The sequence below is a fragment of the Orbicella franksi genome, chromosome 4, assembly GCF_964199315.1.
Source record: "Orbicella franksi chromosome 4, jaOrbFran1.1, whole genome shotgun sequence".
Lineage (NCBI taxonomy): Eukaryota > Metazoa > Cnidaria > Anthozoa > Scleractinia > Merulinidae > Orbicella > Orbicella franksi.
The window spans coordinates 9,685,865-9,711,884 of record NC_138148.1 but is presented as its reverse complement, the minus strand read 5'-3'; the positions used below and the strand labels follow the sequence as shown (position 1 = coordinate 9,711,884).

The 26,020-nt window shown below is 40.6% G+C and overlaps 3 protein-coding genes across 3 annotated transcripts; 2 read left to right on the top strand and 1 right to left on the bottom strand.

The window, feature by feature from the left end:
- Positions 1 to 6,357: 6,357 nt before the first annotated feature.
- Positions 6,358 to 7,225, top strand: LOC145484376 (uncharacterized; the record flags this gene model as incomplete). The annotated part of the gene is made up of 1 exon (XM_081462992.1): positions 6,358 to 7,225. A coding segment is annotated over one exon (798 nt), but the record flags the coding sequence as incomplete, so codon positions are not given.
- Positions 7,051 to 20,626, top strand: LOC145483307 (uncharacterized). The gene is made up of 18 exons (XM_081461798.1): positions 7,051 to 7,129; positions 7,802 to 8,026; positions 8,486 to 8,800; positions 9,133 to 9,564; positions 10,005 to 10,166; positions 10,746 to 10,958; positions 11,228 to 11,635; positions 12,031 to 12,198; positions 12,614 to 12,757; positions 13,252 to 13,413; positions 13,638 to 14,154; positions 14,673 to 14,872; positions 15,681 to 15,723; positions 16,076 to 16,147; positions 17,094 to 17,157; positions 17,836 to 17,928; positions 18,763 to 18,969; positions 20,442 to 20,626. The coding sequence occupies exons 2-18, from the start codon at positions 7,975 to 7,977 to the stop codon at positions 20,622 to 20,624; spliced, it is 3,435 nt and encodes a 1,144-aa protein (XP_081317924.1). The 5' UTR covers positions 7,051 to 7,129; positions 7,802 to 7,974; the 3' UTR covers positions 20,625 to 20,626.
- A 300-nt stretch (positions 20,627 to 20,926) lies between these two features.
- Positions 20,927 to 24,237, bottom strand: LOC145483306 (uncharacterized). The gene is made up of 2 exons (XM_081461797.1): positions 24,111 to 24,237; positions 20,927 to 21,266 (listed from the first exon to the last, which is right to left on the bottom strand). The coding sequence occupies exons 1-2, from the start codon at positions 24,163 to 24,165 to the stop codon at positions 20,935 to 20,937; spliced, it is 387 nt and encodes a 128-aa protein (XP_081317923.1). The 5' UTR covers positions 24,166 to 24,237; the 3' UTR covers positions 20,927 to 20,934.
- Between the last annotated feature and the right edge of the window lie 1,783 nt (positions 24,238 to 26,020).

The window sequence follows — 26,020 nt, the reverse complement described above, 5'->3', positions numbered from 1 at the left end:
TTAGAAAGAGATCTAACATTATCATTAGGTTTAGCATCAGTTTCAAAATCGACGGTAGCACAAGCCGAAAGGCCCTAAATCCGTCTACAAACCTGGATGGGTAACAAAAATTTCCATTGCATGAACCAACTAGCCGTATGTATTGTCACTCCCTTTAGATAGGTGCTTGTGTATTGCAGGCTCCCCTAGCTAGCGTTTTGGTTATGTTGCTTTGAGAGTTTGTTAATGGCACCTTACCCATTTTTGTTAATGTATTGTGAAAGGCACGACAACATGTTTCCTTCCTGAAAAAGAGTGCGTTAATTTGTTTCGCTATGTTGCATTTAGTGCCGCTGGTGACAGCCTCAATCTTAGTGTTAGAATGAATATTAGCTTAAGATTAGTACCATATTATACGTTTGAGTACTGTCAACGGAATCGTTAGCAACAGTACAGTATTCGAGATTATTTTCATCAGTTTGATTTTTGTTAGAATTTGCTTTTGGGTTGCTTCATGAATTAGTATCGCGTTAGGGAACAAGAAATGCTTGTCAGTACATTTTGCATTTTTCGCATCATTGAGATTTCTAAACGACGAAGGTTGTTAAGCCTGGTGACACGATTCCTGATATCTACTCATCAGGCATTGATATTACAATGATTAGTATGTGCGTTAACCTCAGTGGCGGTGGCATTGCGTACGAAAAAAATGTTAGTCATTCTAGTGCTGCGATGTGCTTTGGATTTTATTCTTGATATCTAGTTAAACTTTTGCCAGGTGATCATTACTCGAGTCTCTCCTTGTGCTCGATTCTGTCCTTGTGCTTACTCTAATGAATAGATGGCAATGATTTGCTAGCTACTAACCAGGTTATTATTCACTCATGAATAAGTATGTTATAAGGGATAAAAGACGGTGTAATAAGGAATGTGTGATAAGGAGTAAGTGTGTGACAAGTGTTTGATGTAGGTGATCTAATAGCGCGCAATAGAACAATTGTAGGCGGTGCGACAAGTTTATTAATTGTGATGTTAAGAATTGTATTTTACAGCATGTCATTGTTACTGATTGAGCCCTAATGTTTTTCATGTATGATCAGGTAATTTGTCAGAGTATTAGTTTGTTATTGATGATAATGATTAGTCCTTTCAGCGTGACATTAAACTAGTGTTAATGATTACCGTAATAGAAACCCAAATATGCAAATTAAAAATTCGATTCAATAATCATACTCGTTTTTAAAATCTGATATCGATTTTGCCAAGCCATATTTAGTGATTTACGATAGGTTTGGCTTCAAGCCATCAGCGACATGTCGGTGAAGTGGTGAATACTTGCGGGTGCTGAAAACATGGCACTTGACTTATGAACTCTTTAGCTCCAGGATCGGACTTGAAATGAGATGATCAGGTGCTTAATTCCTAAGAACCAACAACTTGAATTGGCTATAGAAATGAAAAGGGAATTCAAAGATGATCACTCCTCGGAAACATGGACTTCGGCCACTTTGGCCCTTTCTCTAGCTGTGCCAGAGACATTGGGCTGGTCCCCAACAACCATGTTGATTGCCACGCTCTTTAAATGGTTTGGATCTGTCACTCTTTTAGTATTGTTCACTCACGTTTAGCGCCTTAAGGCCGCTAGTCTGCTGCAACTGAATTAAGAACAAATATAGGACCTTTTATAGCTGCAGTCTTGTAAACATTTTGATGCTCGACGAAATAATTAGTTGTTTGAAATAAATCGTCTTCTTTCAGTGCAGAATTTGTCTTTCTATAGAATTTGTCTAGCCTTATTAAAAGAGTCTAACCTTGTTAAAAGAGAATACAATACCTGCTATCGCTCAATACGAAACCTGCCCTGCACAAAACCAAACTTCTCTCTTTCCTTTTCGCATTGTTTGTAAAAACAATTACGGCTTCTCAAATTTGAGCCCAAGTTCAAAATGAGCGAAGCATTGGCATAATATATATATATTACGCTCGTCAGTCGTATTTCTTATTCCGTGGCCGACATTTCCTTGCTCTTTGGGAGAGATTGGGCGTTAACGCTTTGAATAACCATGATTGTTTCTCTTAATTACACTGATAGCATTTAGCTGAAAACATTGTCACAATTCAATATAACTTGCGAGTTTGCTAAAAGATGTCTCAAAATATAATAACGAGACAAGGTTCATGCAGGCTACTGAACTACTACTCTGAACTCTTGAATGAACCATTTACGGCGAGTCTAAAACGGTTTACTTTTTTCTGTTTACACTCTCACCTGTTGATAACCGTGTTGTTAAACGTAACCTCGGTCAGGGGCTTTTGAGATTTCACCTGCAGTTGGCTTCACGCCCAGTTGATTGCTAACAAATTGTCATGGCCTTTTGAATTCTCGCCGGCGTTTTTCATCCATTGTAGTCCTTCTCGTTGTTTAACAACAAGCAGATGAACACAAAGATTCCTCACTTTCAGTTGTTCAGTCTTCAGTTCGCTTCACACTGGGATTGTCTATGCGGCCCATTTTGCCCTGGGGCGGTACCTTATGCTGCATACATACGGTATCCGTTTCCTTTCTTTAAAGGCGTCAGCTCTAAACAAATGTGTCAGATCGTACAGATCTTAACGTTCAAGTTGTCCAACCTTCAAATATCTGTATCCATTGAGCTCTCATTTCCCTTTTCTTCATGTTAGACAACTAGAAGTTCTGACATCTTAACTGTCTTCAGAGGGATGGCATGCCGTGGACGTATCTCATTCTCCGTTGTTTGTTCGTCTTGATGGATAACATCTTGAGATGACATTCTGTTGATGTAAAGAATACCCGAAATGTATCGGAGAATATATCTGAAGTGATGTATTGTGATATGTAAATGTCAAAGATACCAAAAATATAGCTTTTTACTGACCTGGTTCTCAGGTGATATCGGTGACCCTGCTAATACCGGCATGTCTTCTTGGCGACAGTTTAAGCGACTAATGTCATTTGGTTTCACGCAACAGATATCAATAGCTCACGACGGATGAAATCATTTTCGATGCTCATTGAAGGCAACCTTTTCATTGGCTAGAAGCTCGAGTTGTTGATGTAATAAACAATTCATGCGTGATGATGCGGATGACTGCTTAAACTCCAATCAAGTCAAATACAGCAGGTTACCACGATTTATTTACCTCAATATTCGAAGTACCTGCTTTAGCTAAGTGCTCCTGTCAAGAAGATGCCGTAAAAAGATATGAGGTCTGGCAAGCGTTTGACGTCCTATTATAGAAAAAAGGCAAGCCGCCAGTTATTGTCATTCAATATTTTCCTATCGGAATCTTGTTAACTCCCAAGTCCAGCAAAAGCTAAGCTATCTTTTTTTTTTTAAAATCGCCGGTAGAGTACGCGGACGGGTCAAGCATGTAACACATACACAAACAAACAACCTAGACGAAATAATTAACTATCTATTTAGCAAAGAATTAATAACAAAATTTTCTTTGCCAGGTACTAACAACTTCATTTATTCCACTGAAAAGAATCTCTACAGTCACATTTTTTCCAAAAAAATCTGATTTAAAATTGCATAATACGAGATTTATTTCAGCTGCAGTGACCGGTGGAAATGTTCAAGGGCCGTGACATATCGCCCACTCCGGCCACTTTAAGCTTATTTGGAAATCTGCGCTCATCCAGAAAAGTGCAAACATTTGTCTTGGTAAGGCCATTTTATTTCTGAAGGTGACGAAAAAACGCTTGAATCTTGGAATTTCAGAACATATTTAAAAATACAGCACTGGCGGAAAGAGTACCGACTCAGCAACGTAACGCATGATATCAAGAGCCTTTTACCTCAAACTCGATGGAAAAAGATTCTCCTGATTAATTTGATATGTTTCTTTACTGAAAGTTCGGAGAATTTAGCTGTACATCTAGAAAATACTCTATAATTCACGGCCTGATTATTTTATTCGTGTCACCTGCTTATTTAGCATTTTTTTCAATAAATGGTAAACTAGGTCACAAAGTAAAGCAAAGGAGTAGTCTGTATTTGATTTTCTTAGCGGTCCAGCCGAAGTTTGTCGTTACGATGTACTACTATTCATAAGCCAGTTTACATTATGCAAAATGAAACAGTTTGCTATCAAGGAGAACTCTTTGTTCCTTTGTCTGCGGTGATCAATTTTGATTAAACTTCCAGGGAAACGTTCGGTCTAAGAAAGGCAAGTATATGCTAAATTTTGGCGTTTGCACGCTTGCCAAATACTGATATAGTTACAATATTCCCCAGTAAACGGTCCAATTCGAAAGAAAAAAAGATCAATATCGATCAATTTTGTTTGCGAGGAGAAATTACACATTCATGAATCTGGAGAATTAACCTGCCAAAACAGTACGTTTGCTTCTTTTCTACTTCGTGTCTTGATCAGTTGTTTCGTTAGGTTACGTTACACTATCATGTAAAACATGGAAGACGACTGAATAATAATTACCCATCAAAAAAGACCACTGCTGCTCAGTACTAATCATTTTCATGGTGCATGTGATCATGAGTAATGATAATAATAACATTCAACTTTATTTATTGAGGGTAGCACACGAGGGGAGCTACAAGAAGTCTGTAGTAATCATAATACGTAGATAACCATCAATTAGCATGAGTAGTAAATCGATTGCTATGTTTTCCAATTCTAAGAAACAAACGTTTTTCGCCATATTTAGGAAGAGAATGGCATTGTGCATGACCAAACAAATGAGTGCACCTTTAAGGTGAGCAGAGATTTTCAAATAACTTGAAGTTGAAGTGGGCGATCCGACACGGCTCTTAAACATATCACAAGTTACGTAAAAGTTTGGATCAGTTGTCCGGAAAAAAAATATGGCACCCACGTCTTTACTAGGCGGTGTTTAAACTCAGATTGTCGAGTTATTTTGCCTCGATCCCTGGTGAAATTTCACCTCCCTCGTCCTTGCGAAATACAAAAAAACAAAACAAAAAAAAAAACAAAAAAAAACAAAAAAAAACTCCCTGTTGAGTTTTATTTCTCTCCGGTGTAAAGTTTTCAAAATCTTCCTGGTGAGGTGTGCCACCCGCGGGAAACAATTTTCAGAAACCCTAACAATGAAGTTGTTTATGTTCCGTATACGTGTTCTACTCTCGTGGAAGATTTTCGATAACATGTGTGAATGCACTCAACTGCTTAAAGTATGTCGTCGTTCACGGTCTTTGTGACAGACGGTTTCAGACAAGGTAGCGTAGCAGGAGGGGGAGTGGAAGGTTGCCGGATGTTAAACGACTTTGGTTCAAAGGGAGAACCTTCTTATGTCTTAGTCTTTTTAATTTATTAAGTTTGTCGGTTTTGACGCTTAGATTTGCCTGCCCTGTTAAACTTTTTTCAAATCCCTGACAGAACCTTGGTCTAGTTTACACCATACCATGTATGTTACAGAACGTGTTCATGTTATGACTGTACTGACTAGATAATACTATTGTTAAATGAAAAAAAAAGTGATATAACTTGCTAACATAAAAAAAGTTGTTATCATTTTTAGAGATTTCACCTAGATCGCTTGGTTTTGTTTAACTTGTACTTCCCACCGCGGAGTCTACCTAGGGAGTAGGGATAGCACAGTAGTAAGAGCGCTCGACTCCCACCAATGTGACCTGGGTTCGATTCCAGCCCAGTGCCATATGTGGGTTGAGTTTGTTGTTGGTTTTCGCCTTGCTCCGAGGGTTTTTCTCCGGGTTCACCAGTTTTCCTTCCTCCACAAAAACCAACATCTCCAAATTCCATTCGACCAGGATGAAGGACCCGCATGGAAACCAGCTAAGGCTTATGTGGCCTCCCCTCTAGATATGGTAAACCCGAAGAGAAAACAAAAAGCAACCGGAAATTCATCTCTGTTCCCAGACTCCATCTCGGTCCGACCGAAATAGATTCGAAAGCGTGTCAAACTGCCTGCCGTTATCTCTGTGTACTTGTTTTGATGATCTGCTGGATTGAACAACGAAAGAAAAAAAGGCGCCGATGTATTTAGTAGGGTGATCTATATCAGAGATTAGCCAGGAAGAGAAAAAACGCAAAATACATCGCTTCTGCTTTGACAGGATAAACCGCCTATATGCGTTGCCTTGCTAGGTTTAACTGGTCAACTCATTCAGTTGAAAATTGAAATTCTCCCTGCTGGTTAACAGTCATTTCCTTTAAAGTGAGTCTCAAGAATTTGGTGGTTCATTAGGACAGTACCGTCTGGTTAATAATATTGCATTGTATGTCTGGTTGACAGTGCATCTGTATTGAATTTTCACTCTATATAAATGGAGGTGTTAAATGAGATGTACTCTTGTTCTAACCTCTTCACAAAATATAAGCATAGAGTAGTGATTTCAACACCAGAATCTCTGACTTGCACTAAACTACGAAGTCTTCCATTTTCATTTTTCAGGTGGTGGGCAGTATGGTAGTGGGCATCACGGTGGCGGGCAACATGGTGGTGGGCAGCATGGTGGTGGGCAGCAAGGTGGTGGGCAACATGGTGGTGGGCAACATGGTGGTGGGCAGCAAGGTGGTGGGCAACATGGTGGAGGGCAGCAAGGTGGTGGGCAGCATGGTGGAGGGCAACATGGTGGTGGGCAGCAAGGTGGTGGGCAACATGGTGGAGGGCAACAAGGTGGTGGGCAGCATGGTGGTGGGCAACATGGTGGTGGGCAGCATGGTGGTGGGCAGCAAGGTGGTGGGCAGCATGGTGGAGGGCAGCAAGGTGGTGGGCAACATGGTGGTGGGCAGCAAGGTGGAGGGCAACAAGGTGGTGGACAACATGGTGGTGGGCAACATGGTGGAGGGCAACAAGGTGGTGGGCAATATGGTGGTGGGCAGCCAGGTGGTGGGCAACATGGTTTTGGGCAGCAAGGTGGTGGGCAGCCAGGTGGTGGGCAGTCAGGTGGAGGGCAGCCAGGTGGTGAGCAACATGGTGGTGGACAACATGGTGGAGGGCAGCAAGATGGTGGGCAAAATGGTGGAGGGCAGCCAGGTGGTGGGCACCAAGATGGTGGGCACCATAGTGCTGGGCTACCAGGAAGACCTGGGCACCATGCTGGTGGTTCGCTAGGAGGACCCAGGCACAATGGTGGTGGCCCTGCAGGAGGTTCATTGGGAGTTACTCTAGATAAGGAGACCGGTACGTTTTGGAAACGACATTTTTGATGTTTTCGACTATCTTAAGACATGTTTCTATCCTTTTTGAAAAAAGAAACCGAAGACTTCTTGAGGAAATATTTGCGTGCGATAACGTTGGTATTTCATGACGATATTTTTAGAAATAAGCCACAGACGAATGACACTCCGATCTCTCTGATATTTAAATAAAAGGGAGGTAACGCTTCCTGTTCTCGAAGGCGACACTGACACAACGTTGATTGAAATACTAATTTTGTTATCTACTAAAGAATTTCGGTAACCTCTAGATCTGTTAGCTGGTCTTTTAGTGTCCGAGTTACACCGATATGTGTAAATACTGCATCAGTTTTAAATAGAAATATTAATGGTTTGGTATCGTGTTTTACACTTTCTAAAATACCACAAAAATGTTCTTTTCACGTTGGTTTTGAAGTAGACGAAAAAAGGTAGTTAGACTGAAAACCCACGTGTTAATTAACATCTACATTCCGTTCATTGAAACCTTCGTGGGATGTTTTTGCTGCCAAGACAGTGTTTCGAATATTTATATAAGTATTATTAGTATTATTATCTGCTGCTTCCAAAGGGTCTTGACTGAAAAAAAGCACTGATAGTTTGATAAAACGAATTCTGACCTAACAACTAATTGCTTGTTTTCCAATCCACGTACCAGTAATTCCCAGGTGTCTGCTGGAAGAGGTCTCATCCTTTCTGGCTGAAAAAGGAATTCCCGGATCAAGGAACGTTACTTCGCATACTCCACGCTGCCGACTCGACCACAGTTTCGATTGCCATCAACTATGGCCAGCACTAGGTTTGTCATGGCGGGTAGACAGTCAAGGCCGCATGATGGAGAACACACTGACCAAAGGCAAACCTAAGTGTCCGTTGAAGAGAGGTAGGGCTTGGATGAATAGAAGGGTGACATCTTAATTTAAAAGTCGTTTTTAAAAGGGTTATGGCGTTTTAAACAAGTTAAGAGCCGCTTTTGACTCTTATTGAATTAGGTTGTAAGTCTTCTGGGTTATTATCTTTTTGCAATCAAGTTTTAAAGTTTTGATAAGACTAGGCTTATTCTTGAAATTAGTTTTTTTTAATTTGACAACAATGAAGTTTTAAATTAGGTTTTATTGAAACGAGATTTCCAGAAAAAATTTAAAAAGATTAATTAAAATATTTGTTAGACGTATTTGAATATTCTTTAGAATATTTGCGACGCAATTAAACTTTGTCATTATCTTATCATATAATTCTAGTTTCTGTGAACAAAGTTTCAGTATCTGTTTTGGCCGATATGCCCTGTTGTGACATAAGGGACACGAAACATACTTATGCGGTCCTGTACCTTTGACTTTAGTTTCTAGGAAAGCTCTTGTGTGCGTCCCTGGGGAAAAGATATTTCATTGCAAGCGAAGAACCACTCTTTCTTTTTTGGACATCGAGCTGAGTCGCAGCGCAGCTCCTGGCCACAGGTGTCATCATCGGGGAAGAAACGAAGACAACAGCACATTACCCAATGATCATCGCTGCAATGCAACCAAAGTGATCGGAAAAATCCTCAAACGTTGCCAGGGGAGACGGGAATGTTGGATCAACCTCAGTGAACGATTCCTCGGGAAGGCGTGCGTTAGGGAAGTGAAATTCCTTCTGGTTAATTTCACTTGTGATCAGAGTAAGTCGTTTCTTAGGTCCACTTTGATTTACAAAATTATTTTTTCTAAAACGTATCGCAAACATGTCATTAATAACTTTTGAATTTCAAGTTAATCAAATATTCTCTCAACTTAAAGAAAGGTTTGTACAGTGATATGATTAAGGGGAAATTTTAGTGTCTCCCATGTTTGGTGCTCAGTGAGCTTAGGTGAACAGACTATACGTATTTCCTTCCGCGCTTGGAAACACATGTGTTGGTTTCCTATTGTTCTCTATTCTGTAAGATTTCCACTCTTCATTTAACTGGTGTATTACAAACACTGAAATAACATGACATGTAAAACAACACAGGAGATATCAACATGACTGAAGAATCAGAAATCAAAGAAGATCTAATGTACAGGCGATGGGATGACATGGATCATATCTGCACCGACGACGACAGTGAAGATACTAACGACGACGTAGACTTCGATGATGACGATGATGGCATTCGCAGCAGTGGCATGGACTCTGAAAGAGATGATTATGACGGCAGTGGTGATTTCAGTGATGATGACAACGACGATGATGACTACCTTCGAGATGAAAATGATGACGATGTTGAAGACACTTTCGAGGACGATGTCGTCCGGCGCTTCCAGTCCATGGATATCGTGAGCTCTAGCAACTTGTTGAATGGAATGCGCCGTGGAGTGAAGCGTGGACGACAACATTGCCCGCGCGTTAACTGGCTTAAAGAGCCTGACTTGTACAAGGAATTCGATTTTAACCCACCTTCAGGTAAGGCTTATAAGCTATCTCTCAAGGAAACGTATTAGCCCAAGGTCAAACTTCGAACTTCACATGAGACAAGCTAAACTGAGCGAATTAAGTTCATGATACCGGTTCGACGTTTGACTCAGCTGAGTTCGTCCGACTGAATTGAGATCGACCAACAAGTTCTATCGGTCTGCTTCAGACGGATAAGTTCGACTTACCCAACGGCCGAGATTTACGAGTTTGGATCGACTTAAATTGCAAATTAGTTTGTCTCATGTAGAGTTCGACGTTTGACCTGGGCCTTAGATACCAACTGAATAAAGTGGTGTTTATTTTCGTAGCAAGAGCTCTTAAATTCCAATTAAGAACAACAACGTGATGTATCTGGCTAGCTTTGGTTTTACGATATTGAAACATAAGAGGTTTTCGTTGTCTATACTGATTCTCTTCTTATTTCGTAGTTTGTCCAAAGAATGAACCAATACAGTCGAAATGCAGCCCAAACCTATGCAAACTTGTCAAGTGTGAGGATAGTAAAAACGTCAGCTGTAGAGTCAATCCATGTGGTTCCTGCAGACCAGAGTGCTATGACGTCAAAGGAAACCGAGTACAAAGTCCACGCGGTTAGTAATATCCATCATAATATTCCTCAGCCTGTTTTTTGGGATATTTTTTTAGCCTTGGACCTGGTATTTTTACGCACACAATCCTCATCAAATGTTACCTGTTTGACCGTATGCTACATTTCCCGTGTGTGCTTTTTCAGTAAAAGGAAAAATAGTTTATTACCTTAACCATTTCAACACAACTCTTACAAAACAACTTTGACATTGACATTAACGACCTTAATCCTGAGAATGATGCTTGATTTTTCGGCATCGAAACGTCGATTGACATTACTTTGAATCTTTATTGTCAAATACTTTAACAAGCAACTCTTTATCCGATGATCTTACTGGCTGTTATTTTGTGCATTGTTAGTGCAACATGGTGAGGCAATCAACTAATAATGCGCCTTTCCTGTTGTAAGCGATATTTAGAGCAACAAATCGAAACTGTGTCGAGCATGTGTACCTTCCTTATGTGCCATTCACATGTAACTGACTAACGCACCGCCATGCGTAACATGCCCAGATAGGTGCACTGGCTTTAACTAGCGGTGGTCTTGTGCAGCCATGAAATGTTTCTGCTTCATTTTGCAGCCTTAACAAAGTGTGAGAACAAACGCCTGGAAATCAAATACCGACACTCTGATGAAATAAGCGTTGTTCCGAGATGCAATAAAGATGGTAGCTTTGCTGAGATTCAATGTAGTCCAAGGGTGAACAAATGCTGGTGTGTTGATGAACATGGTAGAGAAAGGAATGGTACTAGGCAAACGGGAAAACCAACAAATTGCAAAACCTCGGGTCCAGGTAAGAGATATTTCGTCATTGTTGCTGATCACCTGAGGTTTTTTAATCACTTTTATAAGGAGTGTCAAATTGTTCTGTGATAGATTTAACGGAAAGCTCAAACGTTTCCTAGGTTGATCAATCAGCAACATAAACTTTTCTTTTTCATTTCCTATCGTGTTTTGCTTTGTTTCAAGGAATTGAAATGGCCAATTACGCGATGAATGCTTGTAAACTGACCAATCTGCTGAATATGTTGGATTTCAAGCAAAATTATTTTATCGTTACAGTTCTGTCTTCATGTCAGTCATCCGTGCAAAACATCAAGAACCTTAAGAAGCACTTGAGGAAGATGGCGGTAAACTACAACGAGACAGCAAAGACCTTGAAATCCAAAGCTGAAAACATGACCCAATGGATACAACAACAACCCAATCAACAGCAAAACCAAAGCGGGCGTTACCACAAACGATACATCAGACATCAAGTAAACCGGGCAAGAATGTGCCGCGTGGTAGCAAGAAAGACAATGAAGATGGTGAAGCACATCGCTGAGCCTAAATGCGATGTAGACGGGAATTACGAAAGAATCCAGTGTGAATCGTCAGGGAAGTGGTGTTGGTGCGTCAATGAAAACGGAAGGAGAGTAGGATCGATGAAACCGCTAAAAAAGCTGAACTGCTCCCGCTCTGATAAAGGTAGGAATCAATCTTTGACGAAAATATATTTTCGGATAGAATTGTTGCATCTCAGTGGCGATTATGGTGGGAGAATTACACACCATTTAAGCCAAAACCAGTGGTCAAATCAGGCGAGGAGCCTACGTTAAAACATGGACCGTCTTGAGCGTTTATGCTCCGGTAATTTCAGTCAGCGCATTCTGCGAAGAGAGAGAAAAAAAGCAAAACCGCCGAGGTGACCAGTAACAAAGCTAAGACCCATAACAAAATCAACCCACATATGACACTAGGTCCAGAATTCAAGCCCGACTCGCCCACTTTGGTGGGAAGGGAACGCTCATACCCTGCTCTCCAGATTCCCAAACCGTGTTATAATTTTTACACAATATTAACACGAGTATTAATTTTTTCAGGAAGACAAAACCTTTGCCCTTCTGTGTCTAGCTTTGGATCAGGCGTGGCACAAAATAGACCAGAGCCATGCAGAAACGACAATGACTGTTCTGACTCTAAAGTATGTTGCAAGACTAGCCAAAGCGGAGAGCGAGGTTGCGTGGATCCGCCTCCAGAGATGCCAGACTGTAGGTTAAAGCTTGATGGATAAGAATAACTTGGAAGAGAAAAAAATTATTCTGTATCTAAATGTATCTGATGATGCACAAAGACGAAATTAGCGCAATACTCTGAGAACTGGCTGGAAACACGTTGCAGGATCTCAGTTGGGAAAACTTTGTTGAGCCTAAGAGGGTCAGCTGGTCAAAATAACATAAATTAAATATTTCCTAGAGGATGGTGCCATTGTGTTTTCTCGTTTTCATCTCTTTATGATTGGAAGTAAAATCATCGAAATATTTATCACAGTTACATGGCATATTAGGCGTTTTGTCTCGCGTTTTAAAAATTCGTTAGCGTATAATAAATTCTGAGACCTTATGTGCCACTTGGCAGAGGTGTACAGGCAGGTAACAGGTATAATAAATGTTTTCTTCGTTGTAGTCAAACCGGGAAAGTGTCCCGAGATGCCTAATTCCATCAACTACTCCTGTCCATCCAAATGCAAGACCGATGCAGACTGCCGAGGGGACATGAAGTGCTGTGGAATGGGATGCGGCAAGAGATGCATTCCTGCCAACAAACCCGGTAAGAGTGGAAGTCTTTTGTGTTTAACATGTTATGTCTCACTTCAAGAACAGTGTATGCCAAGAAGATGAAGAAAGTTGTGCGAATAAAAGACATTCTTTGTATATGAATCACGACGAACTCATTGAATGAAATGCATATATTACTTAGGTAATGAGATGGAACAATACAGGAGTTCAGTCACGTTATTTTCAGTTATTTTGGCCACATAAAAAATTACCTGAAAATAATAGTTTACTAGGATAGAAAGCCACAAAAGAGATAATAATAAACCATAAAGGAACAATGATTACAAACGACGAACTGGAAAAAGTTAAGCTACACTTCTCAAGATGCGAACACCACGACGTAGCTCATTTATGCATGGGACTGGACAGGATAAATTATATGAAATTTGGGCATTTTTTTGTAACATTTGTAATTATATTGAAGCAGGAATGCCCACGCGTTGTTCTCTTATTTTGGCATTAATATTTTTCATTTCTAAATGGCAGTGTGCCCCAAGGGCAAGCCGTTCAAACTGTGCATATACGACAAATGCCTGTCATCTCCAGGCTGTCCCAGCCATCCATCAGCCTGTTGTCGTATGAATTACTGTGGAGGATGCACTGCTGAATATTTCGATGAAAATGATCGCAAAATTGACTGTTCTAAAGGTAAGTACCAAAATTTTTGTATACTTTCTGCCTATAAATGTCCGGTCTCACTTTAGGTGCGAAAATAGTCATCTCACGATGTTTCTTATAATTATATTTAAGCAGTTTTAAAATCTCCAAACGAAGCTATTTATTGTCGATTCTATGATCGTCTCTTGCTTATGATGAATCTAAAAGGTTTTTTTCGAAAAGAATGACAAATTGGTATACTTTTAATTTTGTAGCAACCCAATGCCAGAAGCAGAGACATGCGGCGACAGAAAATTATAAAAGGAAGTTTCTTCAAGTCTATGGTAAAATGCCACTTGGTGTTCCAGGATCTCTTCAAGAAAGAAATGGAACTGGGAAAGGTGAGAGACACCGAGGCAACCAGGGAGGAAGGCAAGAGGACAACCAAGGTGGGCGACAATGGAATGGTAATGGAAATGGTCAGGGCGGAATGCCAGGTGGAGATAACAGAGGAGGACACGATGATGGTCAAAGTGGCGCACCAGGTGACCCTCAACAAGGAGGAAATGGAGGAAGTCAGGGTGGGACTCAAAGTGGAGTCCACAGTGGAGCTCCACATAGCAGTCGAAGTAGTTCAGATGGAAGCCAACGTGGTAGAGGAGATAGGAGTGGCCATGGCCAAGGCTCTGGGGGAGATCGCAGTGACAGCAGAGAAAGGAACGATGGTAGAAACGCTGGAGAACAAAATGAACGAGATAGTGGACGTGGCCATCAAAACCAAGACCAAAGAAGGTATCTAAAGGGGTATTGTCATGAACATGACCTTTAAAAGTCAAAACTCAAATATATATATTTTCATTGATGCCAACCTAAATATAATGGTTTAGTTTTATTAAAATGTTTGTATAAGTGCACTCAAGAGGTGTTCCAATGAGAGAAATGAGCTACGCCTGCACAAGGTTGTGATGCCAAATTGAAAAGTCTGACAGACCTTTTCAAATTCTGAAATTTCAAATTTCTTTCCTTTTTAACGGTTCAGTTAATATCTTCATCTTATTGTTTTTGTTGGAGAATCTGGTATACGAGCGAGAAAATGTTTTGTATTATGTGAAAACCCCGGGGGATTGATATAAATGACCCCATAAATACATACAAGAGTGATTGATTCTGTTACTGGCGAATTGAATGACAAAAAGTGAGCATCGATCAGTCAATAAAAAAGACAAACTATGGCAGTAAAAAAGAAAGAAACAACAGGTCGATGAAAATGATCCAGTCCCTGATTCCAATGAAAACGGTTATATTTGCAGGCAGTCGGATCTTGGTATATTCATTCCAGAGTGTAATCCGAAAGATGGAGCCTTCTTAGTGGAGCAGTGCAACATTACTGCTGGTGTGTGCTGGTGTGTCGATGAAAAGGGGCAAGAAAAGCCCAATACGCGTGCGCGTATAAAGCCAGGAACACGAGACTGCAAGGCTGCAATAACCAAAAGCAATGAGCAAAGCAAAGGTGAGTTTTTATTCGTTATAGTCTCAGGCCAAGTTACACCGGCAAAAATTAAAAACTTTCTGCCGCATTCATAATTATAGCATGACGCCACTTTTTGTTGTTCGTCTGTCGTAGCTACGAGGACCCACTAGCCATTCTGGGGTTAGGATCGCGTTCTGCGGGTGCGCAGATAACTGGTCAGGTAAATCTGTACTAGGAAGGTTCTCTTGCAATGTGGACAAGGAATAGTGGCGGCAGTTGGTTTGGAGACCATTTTTAAAAGACCAAACATTTTGGAAATTGTAGATAACGGCGTAATTGGTTTTAGGGTCATTTGCTTGAAGGTTTCAGAATGCTTTGGTGTAAAATTTAATTTTGACCTTTTGGTCAGTTAATCATAACCAAACCAGAATCCCTTTATAATTAGGATGGCTCGATTGATGAACACTTACTTTGATTATATGAAGAACCTTCATCCCGTAGTCAACGAAAAGAAAATGTACGAAAAAGTGTCAAATGTTTATGATTTGAGTTCCCTCGCTATAAAAGTATAAACATGCAATCATCCGCAAGAAAGCTGTAGGGTTTTCCTCCTTCCCAGTGGCATTGTGGATTGTCACCAAATAGGATACAGTGACATAAACTGGTCACGTACTAAAGCAGTAACAGAGAAACAAGAAGTTGGAACAAGAAAGGGAACCAGCCATTTCGATCTTTGTACTTGGATTGTAACTTACGATTACTTCAAGTTTGTTAAGGAAACCGTACCCAGTTTAAGTGTAGTGTAGCTTTTTTCAATTTAACCTTTTATTTAACTTATTCATTGAAGGTGTGCATGGGCGAAAGAACAACGGCCATCAGAAAACAAAGAGGCAAGTGCTAACTGGAGTCAGTTCTTGGCTCTTTCAGTAACTTTAGTCGTCGTTCTAACTGACCCCGTCTCGTCCCGATTCTTCCACATAATTGGTCTTAAAAAGGTTCTAAATGTGGTCAAACTTTTAATGCATTATATCAGAAGCAAACTTAAACTAGCACAATCTTTCTGGTATCTTTTAAACTATCAATTTAGCGATGGGGTGACAGATTCACTTATTATAGTTGTGAGGGTTAGTTATCGTTGTTCCCATCTTTTTGGCAGATAGTTGTGCCCATTTCTGAAAATGTTTCGCCTTAATGACCTGAAATGCCAGTTTGTTTAGTTATCTTCATTTGTGCATTTTGCAGAGTCGCGAAACTGAACATTAGACTGAGGGCGAATTTTGACGACATCATTGGGAAAGAAGAACAGTTTATCAAGTAATGAACTCTTTGTTACTCATATTCTCTGTAATACCAATCAGTAAAGAAAGGTATGAAGTAATACAAAAAGAGCTTCTCAAGGTTACCATGGATTCAAACATTTTCGTCCGGAGTGCAGGTGTTTTTGCGTGGTTAAAGTTGAATAATGTTGATCGCATCGTTTGGGGGGCAATCAGCTCAAGTTAAAAGAACTTAGAGAGCTGGAACGAAAGAACGTGGCGGGAAAGGAGCGGTGAGGACAAGAAATAACGCCATTTATTCCCCGCCTTTCACCGTTACTCGTCATTCAACCTAACTGCTTCTCGTTAGGATCTTTTGTTTCTCTGTTGTCAAGCCTCTCTGTTTTCCGAATCCAAGATGGCGCTCGTCTGTTCACAATGCCATTGCCCGTTAAGATACACCTTCATTGCGGTTAACAAAGTTTAGATGTGCCACGCCAAAACATCAGCAAGTGAGAAACAATACTCAGTTTTTCAACCGCTATAAGAGAGCAATGTGTTGTACAGCTTTGAAAAAGTTACCCCACAGCGCATTTCTGCTATACCTGTTAATAGCCATCTTTATAATCCACCAAATATTTTCGCTCGCGCGCGATTGGTCTAAACGCGCACTAAAACTGGGGAATATCCGAGAATATTCCCCAATTTTCAAAACCGCGCGTTTTGCGAAAAATATTTGAAGGATAATAAACACAATAGCCACCATTTAGAGCGAAAGTATGCTCGGTTTTTTGTCCTTGGATATTGTCTGCTCCTCAAAGCTCACAGTTTTCCTCGAACTACGCTCTCGGGAAACTCGTCACTTCTCGGAATACTTAGGTAATTTCCGTGGACAAATATCCGAGCATATTTCCGCGCAAATGGAGGCTATTGCTTATATAAATAGCTGGCTTTTAGCTGACACAAATAAAATTATGGCTAATGTGGTTTTACCCGCTTTCTAGCAACTTTAAAGATGAAGTGGTCAGGGTCACTAACGTCAAGAGGGAGCGAATTCAAAATGTTCAGGTAAGTGAATTTTCAGTTCCCTTGGGTGTGTTTGTTGTAGTATTTTTTTTTTATCTCAGCTAATTATTGATTTTAACTATAAATGTTTAGCAAATAGGCCAAAGAAAATACACCAGCTGATTGGTTTAAAATCGTGTCTCTATTTAACAATTAGATTACCAGCTCGAGATTTCTATCGCGCGATAGTTGACGAGGGCACTGTCCAAGTCAACCATCACGCATAGAAATCGAGAGCGAATAATCTAATCGTTGTAGTATAAATCTACTAGTCGTTCAAAACTTTATCTAAATTCTCTTCACAGACACTTCGAAAGCGCAAAGAAGCTGCCGCCAGTTTGTTAAGCGCTCACTGCTAGGCTACTCACTATCTACAACAGAATAGATAGTGAGTAGCGTAGCCAATCAGGGAAAGGCATTCGTGATAGGGCGCTATTAGATTTTTACTAAAACTCGATGGAAACACGGTACATGCTTTCTATTTCGTAATGTGTTTTGCTTTCTTCGTGTTAGTTAACTTTTTTCTATTTATTTCGAGTCAATGATCATTATTGACCATAAACTGTGACAATAACGAGTTAAAAAAAACCAAGAAACTGGCGCGTTCTCAGCCAATCACAATGAAGTAGATTTCCTAAGCCATTTGATAAAATATTGTTAAATATCAACTTATGCCATCAGATTTCAAGGGGAAGCATCAAAGTGCAATTCGAGATCGTCGAGGAGGAGGACTCGGCTCCACTTGAAGAAATTGTGGATAAAATGGAGACAGAGGTTTGTCTTTTTACACTTGTTTGGAGGACCCTAATATGCCTTCGCCATTTTTGATGCCATCGAACTTATTGATATTGCATGATAAAGCGAAATCTTACTACTTTACTGTAAGTTGTGTTCCTGAACTGAAGTTTGTTTAATTATCTTTACTAGTTTTACAGTGATTTCCTTCTGTGCGACATGCTCCGAATAAAATTCAATAGTCAAACTCTCGCATGTAAACAAAAACAAAGGTGTGGCAGACTAGGGCCCTTTAAGTGTGTCCATTACTATGAATTTTGGTTGCGAGAATTTGGTCGTGCATCAAGACGATGTTTGCATGCATGATCTGTTGGCTTTACAATACATTGTCAGGTCATGCAATTTTAAGCAATTTCACAACGAATGAAGCTGGTCAAAACCCAGAAACGTCAAATTCGGAAACAAATTGGCAAGAGTACGTATAGAAAACATCAAAACGGTTGCAACTGGGCAAACGTAAAGAAACGTTGGCCGAAATTCTTCAAGGCTATGTCGATTTATATAAAAGTGCCGTTGTAATGCTCAGAAATAGTCTTTGTCTGTTTTACAGACATGGTTCTGACTATAACAGGGTTTGCTTTGCCAGTTTAAAGTTTAGAGGTCAATACTAACAAAAGTAAATATGATAACCCAGGCCAAAGTACCTTGACTAGTCCATTTCTTGAAATGGCAGGCTAAAATCATGAGCTGATTACTTTGGTAAATTGTGGGCTTAGGGCCCATCTAAAGGAAAAAAAAAATGCACTTTTTCAAATGTTAATTCGTCGATTACCACAGATGTAAATGTGATTATGTAATCCACTTATGCATCAGGTGACATCCAGGGGCTTTGTGGTCAAGATGGACGACAAAGAATATCGTTCTGACGGCACATTTCACGCTGAGGTGCGCAATCCGCATAACGATGACACGGTCGACTCTGTTCACAAGCGGCAGCTGTCGTCAGTTGAGGCGATTGCCATTGGTTCCTGCGTGGCCATTTGTTTACTGGGAACAGCGGTGTTCGTCTGGAAGTTCTACGTAAGTGATAAAAATATAACCTCGAGCTCATTATTTATTGCATTGGTGACATGTGCAGATGATGTGACTCGTTCGACTGAATTCTCCAGAATCCTCAGCTTCTTTTATATCTAGTTGAAACTACATTCTTCATATGAAGCCTCGCTTAGAAAGTTTAAGGGTGGACTATTTGACTTTTGAGGGGAGTGGTTATTTTGAAAAAAAATTCCTCCAAGCATACTTGTAACAAATAAAAACTCATGCTCACGGCCACCGTGGGAAAAATTCAAAAAAAATTCATTCAAATTCAGTTACCCGAAGAAAAGGTGTTACATGGAGAAAAAATATCATGCATATACACGTTCCGAGAAAGAAATTCCTAGTGCATAAAAGAGTTTAAGAAGAGTTCGTGCCTGTACCAAATCACCCACACACACTACTTCCTCAAAAGTCAAGTGGTACACCACTTACATTAGCATTCAAGAGAGGATGAAGGAAAAGAGTTGAGCACCAATATAGACTATTCCTAAGATAATCACTCTTAAATTATTTTGAGATCACACCCTGTTTTTTTTTTTTTTAAAAAACGCAGAGTCTAGAAATAGCAATCCTGTGTCCAGGAGTTTGCTCACGAGGACAGCCCCAAAGGCTTAACACACATTAGGGGACTTTAGATTTGAGTACGAGTACGAGATCAAGCACGAGACAGTACGACTTTTCAGTTCTAGGTTTCAGGCTTCACATCATCAAATCACATACTCATCTCATCCCATGAGCTTCCCTCTCTACCTAAAACCAACATGAAGAGCGACGGCTCTGGAAACATCAATGGTTTGAAAATCGTACTCATACTCAATCTCGTACTCGTAGTCCACTGAATCTAAAGCTCTCTATTGTCATCCTTGATGAAAACATCATATCCACCTAACGCGCGTGGTAGCATTATCCACGACAAATATGGGTACCATGTCTAACAATAACTCGAGAGGGACAGCCTTGGAAATAACGCCTACATGGAGGATTAACTCTGTTACTCTTCATCCTCTCTTGTGGCCCCTTTAGAGTGTGCTTGTTTTAACGCTTTTTATTATATGGAGAAGAGTGTTTTACTGGGAACTAAACCACTCGTAGATTCCATATGCCACTTCATCCGGGACCCGAGTGGGGTAGTTTCCGTATGTCACCTTTGTGAGTGTCGTATCGTTCAATGACCTCACGATTCCCGCCTTTTGCTTTTGTTGAATTGGTTTCTCCATATAATAAAAAGAACATTACACGTTGTCTCGAAGATATGAATTTTATGTTCTCGTGGCAAGAACAATGTCTCACGAGTGAGCTTCGCTCACTCGTGAGATATTGTTCTTGCCGCGAGAACATAAAGTTCATATCTTCTCGCCACCGTGTAATATCCTCTATATATGTAATTATTCTATTTATTACCTTTTTACACCTTAATGCAGCATGCCTATGTTTTTACTTATCACACGATCTAGTGCCGTGGGAGAAAGAAATTAGAGCCTGAAGGCTGGAAGGACATGGTCGAAAAGAAACCTCCGGAGGTGCAGTTCTACATACCAGAGGCTGTGCCAGCCGTGACCGCCAGCATGACCTCTTCTTGTAAGGAGCCTTTTCCAAGGGGCAAGGCTGTCGAAGCGATGCCGGAACCCAGCATTTAAGTACAATTTGGATCCTATTTTATATAACCACTTGAAGCTTGTAGTGATTGATCGCGTTCGACAAATATAATCATAGAAAGTAGATGTGCTGTCTAAAGGAACTTGCAGAACATTTGTTTTTTCAATGAAAGGCATTTCCCCGCAGTAAGCCGGCATTTAAAGATTGCTCTGTCAGAGCTAAGGGGGCTGGGAAGTGCTATGCGAAAATGTCTTCAAATCAATAAAAATACCTTCATATTCAACTGGAATATTGTATTTTCAATAACATTGCACAAACCCATGGAATGAAATAAAGGTCTATGTAATGTCTTTACCGATACAATATCATGACGAGAATACATGACATCACCGCAAGGCCGCTGACCCGTGCAATTGGGCTTCCGTTGCACAAATCTTCGTCACAACAATTAACGATACATTCTGAAGGACCAAGATGATCCTTACAGATGGGATTAGATTCTTTCTCGCAGAAACTTTCAGGTCCACAGGATTTTCCAAACGTTTGAAAACTTCCATCATTGGTCGTGTAATGAGCCTTGTAGCAAATTGCGTCACTCTGGGGGCAAGGTAGCTGTGATAAATCGGTGCTGCAGTCTTCCCAAGATTTTGTGCTTGAACATTTGTGGCAATTCAGACCAAGAACTACAACAGAAATCAGTATGTTTAGGAGATAGTTAACAAATTACAGTATGCTTAATTATACATCCAAGGAAATAGTCATTCCAAAGCATGCGTCAAATGTATTCTATTGTCTCCATTCATGTACAGGACCAGTGGCGGATCTAGGGGAGGGGCCGGGGGGCCCGGTCCCCCCCTTATTTTGGGTAAAATGAAATTGCAGAAGGAAGAAAAGCCGGCAGGGCAAGCAACCCCCCCCCCCACCCGCCTCTACCCCTCTAGCTCAAGGTCTGAATCCGCCACTGAGAACGAAGGCAGAAACCCCTCGCTGGGGACTCCCATGTGAAAAGGTCGGGGCCCGGGTCGGGAATGCTCAATGGAAAGTTGAATTGAACCCGTAAAGGAGACCAACCTGGGTGTGACTTGCGCTTCATTTGACGTCTTAAAGATACCACTTAAAACGAACACGTTTTCCCTAGGAAAAAATCGGCAGATGCAGAACCTACTACTACAAGGAAGATTTTGGTTGCCTTCTATTTTTCTCAAGACATATTCTCATTGCATAACCGTGACGGCCAAAGCGTTCGATCCCTCTGGATTAGTCTTTAGTGGCAAAGATGTGAGAAAAAGACTTTGCTTTGGACATGATGCTTCACAATCTCATTACTTTTGTACGTTCGTGTGAGGAAAATATCCTTCTTTCCGTCGCGAAAGGTGAAAAGCCCAATTCTCTTTCATTGAGTTGTGAATGGACCTTTTTATTTTCTGAGAAACGTGATTTAGACCCACTCTACCACTCTCTTACCGCTGGTCGTCATTTCAGGCGATCCACGGTGAGGGTCTCAGTAGGGTGCCTGGTAGTTTTTACGGCTAACGGTTAAATTATTTCCCTTTCTGTTAATAGAAATCTTGTAAATTAATCACCATTGTAGGACCATTCCAGGACGGAAAAAGATATTACTGTATATTATTTTAAGAACTTCAGATAGCTTTCAAGCCTCAAGACAAAGCACAAAATTGTTTTACAGCAAGAATTTTTTTAAGCCTGATTTTCACTAGCGACCCAAGCACAAGCGCAAACACAATAATTCTTATTTCACCGTGAAAACGCCCCTGAGGCAGGTCTAAGCACAAGCGCAAGCACAAACACAAGGATCAAATTTTTCCTTTTTCTTGTGCTTGGGGTTATGCTTGCGTTTGCACTGCAACGATTGAAAACGAAATACCGCTCAGGCATAACGCAAGGACTAGGATATTTACTACACGTGGTAAAGTTTGGGCAATGAAAACAATGGATCCAGATTACCTCGCGCCTAAACATATCGGAAGATTCGGATGATTTTGCTTGTGCTTGTGTTTACGTCGAGTTCCGTAAATTTGGGTCATCCCTATTGCTTGCGTTTGTGCTTGCGCTTGTGCTTGCGCTTGTGCTTGCGCTTGCGTCGCTTGTGAAAACAAGGTTTTACGGTTAACGGTTAAAATTTGTAATTTTCACGCGTAACGGCTAAAGTTTTGGTCTGTTTTACGGTTAACGGCAAAGCCCATTGAGACCCTTACAAGTGGATCAGCAACTGGTAAGCGGTCACGATTCACTTAATAAAGTGAATAACATCATGCGTCATGTAAAGAAAAATTGGATTTTAAATCACGATGGACAATTACAAAGCATGCTCATGATACTTTTGCTTCTGTGACGTATAAAGCACATTCACCAAAAACAGTTTCATAGAAGATGGAAAACCGCAAGCTCATATCCTTTGAAGGGCAAATGCAACTTTATTTACGAGTTAGCCACAATACTTTCCAACAAGGTTAAACACCTTTTAAGACCGATCAGAAAGTCAGATACTGCCATTCTGATGTAAGTTATTGTTTGATTGTTTTTGACGCGCTTGGGCAACCACATCACGTGCGCGGTCAGGACGGATTTACTTCAAATTGTCCTTGTTGCTGATGTTGATTAGTAACTTAGGACGTTTCACACAGTTAGGGCCCAATTCAGGCTTTTGCCAGAATTATTACTTAGTTTTGATGACTGCGACAGAAAACGGACGGCACTGACATAATAAATGACCACTACATGAATTCGTGTGTTTGGTAACATCGTTAAGGTTCAAAGATTAATATACATGCATATAAGCACGATATTGCACGGCTGATGTAATAACCGCGCAGCAAAAAAATATCAATATCTGGACCATCGATAAATCCACCGGCTCTGGTCATCATTACACAGTGCGGATAGCTTTAGTTTAAACTCAGTAAGTTCAGTTTGCAACATTCTGCATGCAGTTGTGGTAAACTGACTCTACTAGGGAGACTGTTTACGGAAACATTGCACGAGCATTTAAAACATCTGATTGTCTCTAAGCTTTGATATTGTTATAACACAATAGAGCAGAACAGTTCAAAATCTACAATGTTTTCAAATTTGCCGAATAAAGTCAAAATTTGTAGGCATGAGTTATCGCTGTTTATCTTTTCAGTGGCAGTTTTATATTTGTGGTATTGATTAAACCACAGGCATAAAGTGTCGCGTAATACAGCTTACCTTAACGAACCTGTCTCACAGAGTGTTTATAATGAAAGAATGTAATTACAAAACGCGGGCAACTCGAGAAAGTTAGGTACGTTTCTACTGCACCAGGATCATGTAAATGAACAGATTACCCAGTGCTGGAAGGAGCTGTTTGGATCTTACTAAGCTGACTGTGGAATTCAAATATGTTTTTACGACGAAATGTCTTGTTGGCTAGCCACAAGGCAAATTGCGCAAAACATTACTCAGTTATCTTCACAATTTCAATAATTTCAAGGACAAGAAATTTGGATAAGTTTATAAACATATTTTTTGCATTAACTCCTTACCATTTGGAGTGACAGCGAGTAACAGAAAGAAAGTCACTTTAGTATGCGATTTCATATCCCCTTACTTGCTTGATAGCACCGGTAGTTTAGAACAGTTGGTTCGCCTACTTCCTTGCGTTGACTGAGAAAGCATATATATTATGCAAACTATTCACATGAATTTTTTTGGGACACTTTGATTGACAGCGAGCCAGCGCTGTCATTCAGGACGCCGTAGGGACATATTTTTAGGGCTTATTTGTAAGTTGTGAAGGAGTATGAAAAAAGATAAACCTACCTTGCTTCAGGTGTGTGCTTCCTTGATTCCCGTGACGTTTTTAGGCCAATTTATGACCATTTCAGTCCTCCATTTGTCTTGAGCGCGTGGGATACAAAAAAGCCAAAGCGCAAGGGGGTGAAACCTCTGTGGACAGACTATGGCCATTAAGGTGGTTTTTCTTTTCACTGCTTATATCCTTTCCCAAGGTTGGGCACTCTGGGTGACCCGAGCCGAACAAGTCTACTGAAGGAAAACGACCATAAATTTGCTCTAAATTCTTCAATCGTCGCGAAAGTACACATATATCACGGACGGTACTTTTCCTCTACGTCCTTGTTCTTCATCGGAGGCCCACGTACACTGCTATGAAATCAAGGTATCAGTGATGCTTCAATTTCTCTCACAATTGCAAATTGTCTTTGTTCAATCACTGGCTAGGTGGCTGTGATCTTCCATTCCTTTTAATAAAAATTCGGAGTGATAAGCTCCTCTGGTTTCAGAGACACAGAGAATAAACGATTTTGAATTTGTAGCTACCGGTGACAGAGCTTTGACAAATTTCTGTCACTAGAGACCTTTAGATCCACGGTTCTCGCGAACAGCGAACCGCCATGAGTCACGTGACCAAAGCCAGACGTCACGTTTGAGTTTTGAACGTCAAGAGGTAGATTTTCAGGTAAGTCACATCATGGGACGCACGGAACTTCTACTGGAAGTACCGCAGAGAAATGGTAGAAAATTTTCCTAGCATTCCTTACATACTCTCACTAGGGTTTTTCGTCTTGCGGCCAGGGAAGGCGTCATGGCTGTTTCAGTGACATGTCGATGATATTAAATAAAAAAATAAACCAGAAAGGGCCGATGGAATATGACACAAGCTTTAAAATGAAGTCGCGATATTAATAGTGCTTTAAAAGTAATAGTGCGTTCGAGTTATTCCCGATGCTTTCAAATGATGGCGGACACCACCGACGCCAATAATCTGGAACAAAACAAGATCATTATATATCGGATCACGTCTAAACACACGTGAAGAAAGACTTGGGCAGGAAAAAATGTGAGCGGACAAAACCGGGAAATGCTGATAAATCAAGTAATCCCCCAATAATGAACGAATTACACAACATAAGCCTTCCTCTGCTTCTTTCCCTGAACCAAGTTCAGATCTACGAACTGAACTTAAAGATACCCAAGTGCCTACGAATGGATGTTGAGCGCGGCGAGCAGACGTAAATGTCTTGTTTACGCAATGAAAGCCATCACAATAAACTCTGAGCTTGCATCGAGATGCTTGTCCAGGCGTAAAGGAGCGTTTCATTAATCAATCTAACACAGATCTTAAGGAATAAAAACCCAGATGATCTGGAATACTTGTCTGAGTATGTCGTTGGCAGTGGGAGCCACGTGCAGTATTATCATGCTCGGCAATTGAAGTTATTGTGTAGAAAATATCGCACAATTACACAGCCGAGGGCAAAAAAAAAAAAAGCGCGAGGAGAAACTTAGTGCATGGAGCTAAGTTAGCTTGTCAGTGCTTTAGTAGACCATGCACGGCTACCAATCGCTTGGCCAATCACTTGGCCAATAGCTCGTACACGCAACGAATCGTAAAAGTCCGTGAGTAACGACCTCCGAAAGAAGTGAGCCCACC